Genomic DNA, 12,270 nt, shown 5'->3' with positions numbered 1-12,270 from the left:
CAACATACAGTGATGATATCAGTTAGAACATTGGAACATTGGTCCCAACCTGGGTAATCACTGCACTCCGTACCCACGTACATGCCAGAGCCAATCGCTGGAGAGCCCACCTCCGTACTCCACCCATTTTGGAACATACAGTGATGATGTCATCAGTTAGAAATAATTTATTAACTGTATTACTGAAGTTTAAACCTAATCCCACAAATCTACAGGCTTCTTTATATTGGAGAATCATCAGGCCACTCATTAAAATGTTCAAAAATCCATGGTTTTTCTCTCGTCCTCCTAGGCACACCTTTTGCTCTAGAAACATGAAATTTAATTCATTTGTAGCCTCAAGCCTCGTCATTCTCCAATACAAGCAATATCATCTAATATTCCAATGTTCCAAAATGGGTGGGACGTAGGGGTGGGCTCTCCAGTGATTGGCTCTGGCGAGCACGTTGCTACAAAGTGCAGTGATTAGCCACCTATTGGTAAAAGGAAATCATAGGCTTTATATTTGCACGGAACATTACAGGGAAGTTTGTGATATAATCCTTGAAAATGGTCAGCTACGTCTCAACACTTTAGAATTTCTGCCACACCCCGACATGCAACACACCTCAACGTGCGCCACTTCCCAACATGCGTGTGGTTGCGAAGGCCTGTTCATCGCTGCTTGCAGCTTTAAATTAGATTGTATTTTATTCTGGTAAGTATTCTTTAACACATTAACAGTCTGTACAACAAGCTTGTTGGATGTGCATTTATCAGTCAACATCCCATCTGGTGCTGGTGTAATACTGTTAGACTTACACAGGCATCATAAAAGTCAGAGGAACTATTTATTTTAACCATTTGCACATCAACCACTTATTCGAGCGAAGTATTTCTAACTGATAATCAACAGTGCCCACCTGTTGGGGTAGAAGCTGAAAAGTCTCTTTCTCAGCTAGAAGTTTAGGTTTAAATCATGGCCTTCAATAGCATATTATTCAGTATAAAAGCATTTATTTTAGGGAAAGTAGTTATTCAACATGTTTTGTTAGTGTTGTTGTGCTGCAGGGAGTTCCCTTATTTATGCCCCTAGTCTGTGAGATCAGAATGTTCAGTATTCTCCATGGAGGGATCTGAAGTACTGAGCTCTATGTGTCTGTGATTGATCTCTTTTCTATATAATGTTGACCTATTCTTGCACTCTGAGCCAGCTGCCTGTGACCCCAAACAACCAGATCAATCAGCATACACGAGGGTTTGACAGATTCCCGCATGTATTCATCAGTGGAGTCATCTTTGTTTTATTTTTAGTTTCTTAAAAGAAAGTCGACAGCTAAGTGACACTGATATTGATTGCCTTCAACTAATGCAGATGGCCTGCTTTTGTAATAAAGTGCCAAATAAAAATCTATTCATTTCATTAGTTCCCCCTCAATGTTCACACTATGAATAGCTAACAGTTTGTAGCAAGGACACTTCAAGTAATTGCCTAGACGCCGGCTGCTCTAAAATGTAATCCCGCGTGTGGAAAGAATCCTCATAAAACCTTCAGGATATGCTCTAATGTGATTCCGAATTCTCTGCCACTGCACAGTTGAGCTCTACATGTCAATGAGGGAAGATGTCATGAACGTGTCTGTGCTTTTCTCTAGCGTTGCTCGTGGCAGGAAGGGTCGAAGTGACTGGATGACAGGCTGTCAAAACTGGCAGGGAATTAACTTGGAAAACAGCCCGAATGAAATCGAAGCAATAGAAACTTCTGTGGAAGTGGTGGACGGACGACAAAAGGTAAAGGAGAAAAAAAAATTGTAATGTCAAGCATTCATGCACCTGTTTAGAAAATACACACAGTAATATATTCAAGGCCATTTGAAGGTTGCACCTGGGGCTTGAACCCAGGACCTTATTGCTGTGAAGTAGACGTGCAAACCACTACACCCCATGCTGCCTTATTACTGTGATTTAAATAAAATAAATATCTAATATAACATTTTCACCATTGTGCCAATGTACAAGAACAAACAGAAATCATTAGTTTAGTTTTTGTCTAGAAGTAAATATTAATGTTTTCATGTCATTTACAATGTCCTGTGTGTAGCTTGTGTGCTGCTGGCTGTGGATTAAAGATTCCATGTCATGCTATTTTTCACCAATCACCATTTGTTCTAAGAACCCCAAAAACATAGTATTTGAGGGTTATTTTCCCAAACTTGCCTGTTTTCCAGAGTTTTAACCACTGAAAAGTCACTTTCTGAGCAACTCTACACAAACAGGCTGATTTGCGGCCTACTTATGCATATTCATGAGTATAGACGGGACACTGAATTCCTCCTCCCCGCACGTGTGACGTAGGGCCAGAGGACGGCGCGCCCTCCTCCCACCCACTCTGTAGCCGAGCTCATGCTGCTTTATAAAAACGGGACAGAGCGTGGGGGCGGGGCGTTCGCCGGTACGTACATAGACTATAGAAAATACATACATAGGACTACACGAAGGAGGCTTAAATGCTCACCTTTGTGGGCGTGTCTGTTTACATGTCAATCACGGCAGAGAGCTTCCTGGAGGCGTGGCTTCTCCAGCTCAGTGCTGCGTCAAATTTATCATCAAAGTGGGAACGCGTCATCAAAATTGGAGTGAGGTGTTTGTGCTCACCCTGCAGTAAGAAAGGAGCAAATCACCATCTAACTAATGATTGAGGAAATCAATGAAAAAAAAAAAACACTTTGGGCATATGTATGAAGCCCTAATAACACTTTATGATGTTTAAAACACAGAAAAGTTGATTCAACTTAACATGGACCCTTTAAAGAATTGAACTGAATGGAATAGACAGGTGTCATTGGATATCAAAACAGTTCCTTGTTTGTGATTCAACGCTTCATTCCCATTTATTGTATTTGTTGAGTTGAGGAAGCAGAGGCAAGACAGATCATTTTGTGATATTGCCAGGAGGCTTTAAAGTACTATCCTGTTTATCCCCAAATGTTCATCCTGGCTAAAGCCAGAGAATAAGACATATCTTCATAGATGCTACTTGCTTTCTTGGCTGTCCTTTACTCAGTTTGCATTTCCAACTGCAGCTGAAGTGAGCGTATACCACGAAGAAAAGTTCAAGGTTAAAACATGGTTTCGAAGACCGTCTATAAAAACAGAACGACTGCTTGGGTTTCCAAAGAATTATATCTCCGACAGCATTTCCTCAAACGGAGCTGTGTAATTTTAGGGTGCCAAGAAATGTCCTCCGCAGTTTTAAACATCCACATGAAGCAAGAAAAGACTCAAATTATACAATCATATCACTCACTGTGTCACGATGCAGAGATGTGGTGGTGGAGAACCCAAGTGCAGAAAGAGATCCAAAAAGGCACCAGAAGGGTATGGACAACAAACAAGCCGTCGTTCTGTGTCCAAACAGCTAAATAGTGAGTGAGGCCTCATTGGGAGGTCACACCTGGGTGCAAAACATGAGGGAGCTAATCACGAACAACCCAAACACACTGACATCACTGGGAGGAGGAGAATCCAGCAGTAATACCTGGGAACACAAAGTTAAAACGTGAAACTAGGACTAGAATGTTAACTAAACAGAATAAACAAAGACTCGCAGAAAAACAAAAAGAGGATCACAAGGGCTAAAGTGTACTAAAACCAAACAGAACCTGACACTAGGAGAAAACAATGGGAGCATAAGTAGAGTTGTCAATTATGGCCAAATGAGTATGTGTTTGAAGGTTGGATGTAAAAGAGGTGTACATACTCTGTAGTGTTATAAAGGGGTATATTTGCCAGTGCAAAATGTGGGTGCAATTTTCCTGGTTTAATTCTATGGGACATGTGCAGCACGTTAGTGAGCAATTACACGGGCAGTTATATGGTTTAAACAATGGGAAACTTGGCGGTAAAAGAGCTTCCGTTTTTATGACTCAACGACAGCATGGCAGGCACAGAGATGGAGATGGAAAAGGAAGTGTACTTTATTTTTTTTATTTTTAGAGGAAGTAGACTCCCTGACCCGTAAAAGGAAGTTTGGGATCACGGGGATAACTTTAAATAACCATGAAATATTACCTTAAATAACTTATTAGTACAAAAACGTTTTTAATATTTTTTTTTTAACCCAAACAAACTGCGATACAGTGACGTTATGAACCCGGAACCGGAAGTAGCGCGCTCAGTACCGCCCTCATTATTGTGAGGGCCATAATCCTAAAATTAACGTTTCGCTACACCAAATTACTCCATAATAACAGATGCACAAACTCGGGGTATTTAGAAGTTTCAGGTCGAACAGGCACCTCGTCGGGGAGATATTCGCCCCACACACACACACACGCACACAGACTATCCTTGAATTTATAGATAGTTTCGTTTTCATTATCATCTATTTATTTTCCTGGCTACTAAAAAACAACTTTTTACTATTTTTTGAACATAACATTATTGGAAATCGTAACAAATGTCATATTAAAAACATTTCAGTGAAAACAAACATTTAAAGATGGTTAATTGAATACTAAATCTTAATCACTTGCAGCAGTATTTAACTTTACTAAGTAATAACGACATCTGTCATATGTATTTATATTTGTGAGTTAGAATCCTGGAAAGTACATCAGATTTTAGATGGAGATCATTGGTCCATGTGCAAAATGGTGCCCGCGGGCACCGTGTTGGTGACCCCTGGTGTATGACTGGGAGGATTTTGTGTAAGTGCCACAAATTCTAAGGTCTAAAGCAAAATTTGTCAATCAAGAGCTATTTCCATATAGAACTGTCTTCCCCCTCAGGCTTCCTGTATAAGCCTGACACACACACACACACACACACACACACACACCTGAGTTTTGAAAGCAGGGCCTGGAGGGGAAGTCACCACATAAACAGGTGAATATTCTCATGCCTGCAAACATCACATTTTCTCCAGCCACACTTCAGTGAGTTTGTCTCTTGTCTTGTCAGCTAAAATACTGTTTGGTGTCAGCTCACAAAGACTTAAATGACAGCAGAGTGCACCTCCTGTTGGAGTATTAAATATGCACGATTCTTCAGGGTGAATTAAAACATAATTCTCTGTCTTTTCATTTTTTTTTTTTTTTTTGCACCTCACAGATAGTGAGCAGGCTCCAGATCCGCAACACCAGTGTTTCCGTCATGTACAAGTGTTCAGCTGAAAACAAAGTGGGCAAAGACGAGCGGCTGATCTACTTCTATGTAACCAGTGAGTATTTCATGTCAGAGTTTGCAACATCATCACTGGTATGATCTGCTGGTCATTTTAATACGATTTGTTCGGGTTCTGTGATAATTTTATCTGCAGGATTCTCATGACAGTGCAGCGTAAAAGAGTCTGTGGAGGTCACAGCTCCGTAAAATTTGATTTCTAGAATTTATCCTCAAAATCACCCCCTGCCGATGAATGTGATAACATCATTGCAGTAATTTTCATGTCAGGGTCTTTAACGGTTGGATTGACTCTGTATCATTGTTAAATACAGAAGGGATGCAGAAAGTTTACAGTTAATTATATATCACCTCATATTACTGAGATAGCTGCAGAGTGAAATAGCCACATATTGAAATCACAGAAGTCCGAGTTAGAATGTGCAGTGTCTGCTGTTAAACACTGCGGGAATCTTTAGTGGAAATGATGTCAGATAGCATCCATCAGCATATTCAAAAAGCATCCACAGCCAGCTGGTGGTTGGTTTGGTCATTAGGATTTAAACATGCTTTTGCACAAAGCGTTCATGACTTGTGATGCACCAAAAAAAAAAAGAAGATAAAAGCCTGCAGGTAGTAAAGAAACAGACTCTCTTTCCTTGCATGGTGCCATGTCCAAATGAGAAGAATTGTCATCTGTATTACAACAGGAAAAAAGCACTGAGATAAAACAATCTAATATGTCTATGGTCTTTGATTGAGTGAATCATTTGGAAGGTTTGTTTGAGCATTTCAGACATGTGACTATCCATCCCTTTCTCATCTTTAAAGCCATCCCTGAGGGCTTCAGTGTGGACGTTCAGCCATCTGAAAATCCCCTGGAGCAAGAGAGAGTGTCTTTGTGCTGCAGCGCTGACAATTACACTTATGAGCAGCTGCAGTGGTACCGTCTCGACCCCCGGGCCCTTCAGGATGAGCAGGGGAAGCCCCAGGAACTGGACTGCAGGAGCCTGCATCTGTACGCCGACACGCTCCGTGGTCAGCTCTCATTCCAAGAACCGTCCAACAGTTGGGTGTTGGACTTCACCATTGAGTCCATAGAGCTGCAGGATGAGGGTCATTATGTGTGCGAGGCCCAGAGCAGGCGCAGTGGAGAGAAACAGTGCCTGTTCAGATACATCTCAGTCAAAGGTGAGCGCTATACAGGATGAAAGATGTAGAAACAGCACATTAGCTCACAGAGATTTGGAGTGATCCCTAACACAGCTAATAATAGGCCAATGCTCAACCTCTGACAGCAGACACACACACACAAGGCTAACTGTGGAGCTGAAATTGAGACGCTCACAGGCTTAGAAATATGCACAATCCCAGAGGGCTGCCCACGCTGCCCACTTTCTGCATCCATAAGTCCTGGAGAAACGAACTCACATGTCATTATGTAGCCACAGAAAACCCAACTAAGATTGTACTGTGTTTGTTGTGCAAACTAGCATCCACTCCCTGCAGGACAGATGTACACAGCTAAAAAATAATAATAATAATAAACAACAACACTTTAAACAACTGACTGTAACTCCACATCAATTACACTTCTGGGAAATCAACCTGTCCAGTTAGGAAACAACACCGGACTGGAAATCACTTTCACCTGCTGTTGTGCAAATGGAAAAGACAACATTTGGAAATGAGAAGCAATTATGTCCACAAGTGAGGCCTGCGGTTATAACCCCATACTGTGCAGAGGAAATGGCATTTGCCAGATAATGATTCTTAATCAACAGCCTAATGAGTTAATGATTTTGGTTTCCATTGATCGTTCTCATGTTATTCTGTTATCAACACATTCCTACTGGAACATAGGCTGTGTTTGAAATGTCATACTAACGTACTACTCATACTAAGTCTGACGTCAAAATGAGTATGTAGTGTGTTCAAATTAGATAGTATGAAAAGGTTGAGTACGCAAGAAATACCCGGATGTATACTATATTGGGACATTTCCTAAGTATACACAATGGGCACACTAGTCATACTCAACTGCCCCATGATGCATTGCGAGTGGAACGTAAAATTGTCTTGAGACCAGCTTCAAGGTAAAAATCAAACATTCCCAGTTTCAAAACAAAAGCTTTTTGTCTTCCATTAGTTTTTTAACACTTTTGTAAATAGAGCTCTTGTTTTGAAGTTAACTGGAGTTGTGTCAGCAGCACAATGGCGGGTCTCTGAAAATCTCCGAAATGTTGGCATGAAATGTGTTTTCCGTGAGTTTTATGGATAAAATGACCACATGTTGATGTTCTACTTGGTCACTTTCTCACTTAAAATGCTTTCAGAACAGAAATATTTAGCCTCAGTGTGCTTCAGGTTTTTGTCGTCATAGGTTCAAAATGCATCTCGGGAAACTTTGAAGTATACTACAGTGGAAACGGTCATCATCCTAATCCTTTTAACTATACTTGTAGTAGATAGTAGACTATATACTCATTGAGTTTGTGGTGCATAGTGCAGAGTATGCCATTTCAAACACAGTCTATAGTGTTCATCGAGATCTAGTATGTGTTGTTTAGGTGTTCACTTTATTTTCTATAGTATAGTGTAGATCAAAACAGGAATTCTTTATACTGCCCTTTTTTCACTCCTTTGAGGCCTTGAAAATGACTTGCTTGTGAACCATCTATGGTTCCATATTACAAGTTATGTCGTTTAGTTCACCTCTTCTCTCAGGTGTCATTCACTCTCTCACACACACACACATTCTGTCTGTGGTTGTAGCCCTGGAGGCACCGAGGTATAAGAACAGTCTGACCAACCAGACTGTGAATGTGACGGAGTCTCTGCGAATGGAGTGCGACGTGGAGGGCAGACCTTTGCCACGCCTCTACTGGTTCAAAGACAACCAACCTCTCCACCAAATGTCAGGTGCATACACTCACTCAGAGCCAAGCCGCCCACCTCTCAGCATGGACACACTCCATCATACACTGCATCCATCATGATCACAATTTGGCAGGTGTTATGATAATTATGCTGTTCAGGAAAATACAATTCAAGAATGTCGCTTGATATAAATGACAAGACATGACATATTTCTAAGCACACAATAAAACTGTGACAGGAATAGTCATACCGATGTATCGGCTGCACACCCACACCCACGAACTTTCACACACACAGAGCTCAGCCCCACAGGCCTGTCGACAAGCTTCATTCTCTTTCCCCCATTTGCATGTTTTCCCAACATCTGAAGGAGATTAAGAGGTGGAGATGAATCAATATGCAATGGGTGAAAGTGACAGCTCAGGCTCAGGCGTAGTGGCTGCTGGGAAATTTGCTTCTGCACAATAACAAAAATAGACCTTAAAGCCACACGGGGGATTTAATTGAAGGCAGAGAGTTTCACAATCGTAGCTGTTGTTTCATAAGATGCAGATGCATGTACACTTAGATCAGATTAAATGCACATCTGATTAGAAATGTGTCATGTAACTACATATTTTGTACATTCAGAACTTAACATTGTGTAATGTAAGCACCTTTATATCATTGAATAATTCAAATCTAATCTCATTACCCATCCAAAACCTAATGTCATTTAAACCTTCTTCTTTGGGCTAAGCCTCATCTTCACTTCAATTTAGCCCAAATATAGTTTGTCATTTGTTTTTTTTGGACCATCAAAAATGGTCAAAATGTATCCCCTATATTGTCGTTGAAATTTGGTTATTATTGTACCGTCCAACGTAGTACAGTTTTAGCCCTTATTTAGTCGTTGAAATTGTTTTTTTTTTTTGTTTTTTTTGTCAAAATTGGTCCAAAACTTGCCCCAATTTAGCCGTTAAAATTTAGTTCTCATTGGATCGTCCAACTTGGTCACAATTTTAGCCCAATATAGTTGTTGAAATTGGGTTACAGTACTATACCATCCATTGTAGTCCAATCTTAGCCCACATATAACATAGAAACTGAGTTATTACTTGGTCCGGATTTAGCACATTTGGTCTAAGTTTGGCCCAAAAATAGTCATTGGAAATAAGACTTTTCGTTTGAGGGTAATTTGGACCAAATTAGCAAAAAAAAAAAAGAAGAAAAGGTATTGTAACAACTTAATGTTGAGTACATAGTACCATGACCAGAGAAAGACATTGTTTAGACGTGTGGCAAAGTCTTTTCAACCGTATTTTGCGTGTGGGTAACCTCTAATCAATTTGTTTGTCGTAAATTCAATGTAATTGACAAAAAGTGTCAATGTAACCTTTAATTGGAGTGCAGAGTCCAATGTGTTTCCAATGATGCAATGCTTGTCCCTCAGGGATCCAGCTGCAGGATTCAAACCGTACACTGAGTATCCAGCGGGTTCGAGAGGAGGACGCTGGTTTCTACACCTGCACTGCCTGTAACCAGCGTGGCTGCGTGCACTCCTCAGCTGCTGTCAGGGTCATTGGTGAGACATGCACACACACACACACTTGGCCTCTACTTCCATCTTTTAACGTGTAAGTGGAAATGCACTCAGGCCTGAAATCAGTGGCTGCCCTGAAGTTGTCTTCCTTATACACTAGCTCTCCACTTAGATTCACTTTGCTCATGCTTTGACTACAAATGAGTTCCATATGAAGAGTTCATCACAATCAAATTAGAGGTATTGACTTCTGGCCCTTTTTGTATTCACAGGAATAATCCACTGGGTGGGTGGTAGTGGTTTAATCATGAATGGTTGAGATGTGTGATTGTCTGCCTTCTGATTTAACATAAACATTTGATGATAAGAAGCATGCTGGGAAGCTGGGGCTTGTGCTTTGTAATGCAGCGCCCTCTATAGCGGCTAAAAAGTACCACATGTGACAGATCTCTTCAACCTATGTCTAAGCATTAAGCAGGATCATTGTTTTTGTGTTGTTGTTTTTCTCAAGGCTCAAATGACAAGGCCAGTGTAGAGATTGTGATTCTCATCGGGACTGGAGTGATTGCTGTGTTCTTCTGGGTGCTGCTCATCCTCATCTTCTGCAATGTGAAAAGGGTCAGAGAGCACTGCTCTTCATCCTGTGATTGATGCTGGTGTTTTTTTTTTTCCTGTGACACTAACATCACCATATTCTTCTGGATTTTACAAGTATAAATGATTTTAATGTATTTAATGGTTTCACATCCACAGTTTGTAACCCTGGAAACTGGTTTCTTTTAAGCATGAATCTTAATTGTATTAAATTCATTAATGGATGTTACCAGGAGGAAAAATTTAAATAGCAGCAAAAATCTGGACTAATAAGGAGATTACGTTTGTTAAAGATTATTATTATGTTTTTATTAACAAGTATATTTATTAATAAAGAATAAAAAAACTACTTTGAGAATACATTTGTGAAATTAATTTTGCTTTATTTAACAAATTATTAAAAACAATTGAAGTTTTTAGCTTTAATGATCCTGCAGTGGGGAAATTTACTGTCGTCATAGCTCAGATAAAGTGCAAGAAAAAAAACAAAAAACAAAAGTTAACATACAGAATGCCAAAAAGACACCTGAAAAATAGCGCAATAAAGAACATGAAATAAACAATATAATAATAGAGGCTATATATAAAAATAAATATAAATAGAAAAGATAATATAACAAGTCCTGATGAATTACGGCCGGGACCGTGAAACGTCTCCGCGCCAAATAGCACATATCATGTTGCCGAGAATTCAGTGAAATGACTCAGTTCCACCAAGTAAAACAAATCAAATTGTGCGAGGCATAATCGTAATCTACGTTGATATATCACATGACTATGTTCCCATAAATTTGGAAATTACCAGAAATGGGGGTGGGCCCTCGAGCCCCATTTTAAAAAAAAAAGGGCTCAGAGCGTCTCATCATATTCATTCATAGAGTATTCATACTAAACTGCATACCGATCTAACAAGAACTAACAGAGGAGTAGTCATTTGAAGAATGGGGCCCCCGGGGTCCCACTGGCACCCCGTGACATATACGAGTAATGGGCTACATTCATATATTGGTGTGTGTCAATGATTTGGTACCACCAACCATCATAATATTTGACTCACAAATAAATGACAAATCGACTTCCTTTTTTTATTATTATTTTGGGGCCCCCCTGGGTCCCAAATCAAAAATCGGGCTCCGAGCTTCGATGCGTACACATCCATAGATTACACCTACCAAATGATCGAATAACAAAGGAGTAGGAATTTCACCTAGTGTACACAACAACGTGAGTGGAATATACTTTATACTTATATGTATATATCTATTATCTATGTATATGTATAGATATATACATATTTACAGGTGGGGGCAAGGAGAGATTTCACATATTTACAGAATATTTTTGAATTTAAAGAAATTAATTATATTAAGTACAAAAAAATGAAAAAAAAACAAATACATTTATATATTTATTTAGGTGTTAACTTTGCCTTTTTCATTACAAAACATAACATCTAAAACTACCTGTTCAGTCGTCTTATCTAATGCAATAAACAAACAATAAGATAACGGCGATATATTCAGGTTGGAAAGGTTAAACTATCATGCAGTATTCTAATTTCAGCACAGTTAAATCACTTCTTTCCGTGTTGGAGTTTATCCAGGTCCGATCAGTTAAATACACACAAAAAAAAAAAAAGCTTGGATACAGTATGTCTCCCAAAATATGTGTTGTCCTGATAATAGCAATGGGAAATTTCAAAGATTGGATTTCGATCTAAATACTGACACAGATGTTTGCAACATCATCATCATCCTCATCCACAAAATATCATCCTTATCGTCATCAATCGTTGTCGTTTTTCCAACTTTACCTTTCTTTTACTTCAGCACTGCACATATATTCAGTCCTAATTGGTCCATCACAATCTCTCACCTCATTAACTTACAGTGGATGTTTCTCTGCATGAACTCTAGGTTAACCCAGTGGACATAAAGACGGGCTATCTGTCCATTATCATGGACCCGGGGGAAGTGCCGCTGGATGAGCAAAGTGATTACCTGCCCTATGATTCATCACAGTGGGAAATCTCCAGAGACAGACTCCGACTGGGTGAGCAGCCAGAAAGGCATTGGAGAATCACAGCAGATACGCAAGATGATACGTGAGGAGGAAGTGTGTATAAGGACATG

General features: G+C 39.8%; 1 protein-coding gene across 1 annotated transcript in view; it reads left to right on the top strand.

Annotated features, from left to right (window-relative positions):
* Positions 1–12,270, top strand: part of flt4 (fms related receptor tyrosine kinase 4) — a 99,018-nt gene that overhangs the window by 71,187 nt on the left and 15,561 nt on the right. The window contains exons 12-18 of the mRNA XM_028460419.1: positions 1,635–1,770; positions 5,092–5,200; positions 5,974–6,333; positions 7,918–8,064; positions 9,455–9,586; positions 10,056–10,162; positions 12,055–12,190. Of these exons, the coding sequence (XP_028316220.1) occupies positions 1,635–1,770; positions 5,092–5,200; positions 5,974–6,333; positions 7,918–8,064; positions 9,455–9,586; positions 10,056–10,162; positions 12,055–12,190 (1,127 nt within the window). The remainder of the gene's footprint in view (positions 1–1,634; positions 1,771–5,091; positions 5,201–5,973; positions 6,334–7,917; positions 8,065–9,454; positions 9,587–10,055; positions 10,163–12,054; positions 12,191–12,270) is intronic.

This window comes from Gouania willdenowi, chromosome 10, assembly GCF_900634775.1.
Source record: "Gouania willdenowi chromosome 10, fGouWil2.1, whole genome shotgun sequence".
Classification (NCBI taxonomy): domain Eukaryota; kingdom Metazoa; phylum Chordata; class Actinopteri; order Blenniiformes; family Gobiesocidae; genus Gouania; species Gouania willdenowi.
This window is presented reverse-complemented; position numbering and strand designations above follow the sequence as displayed.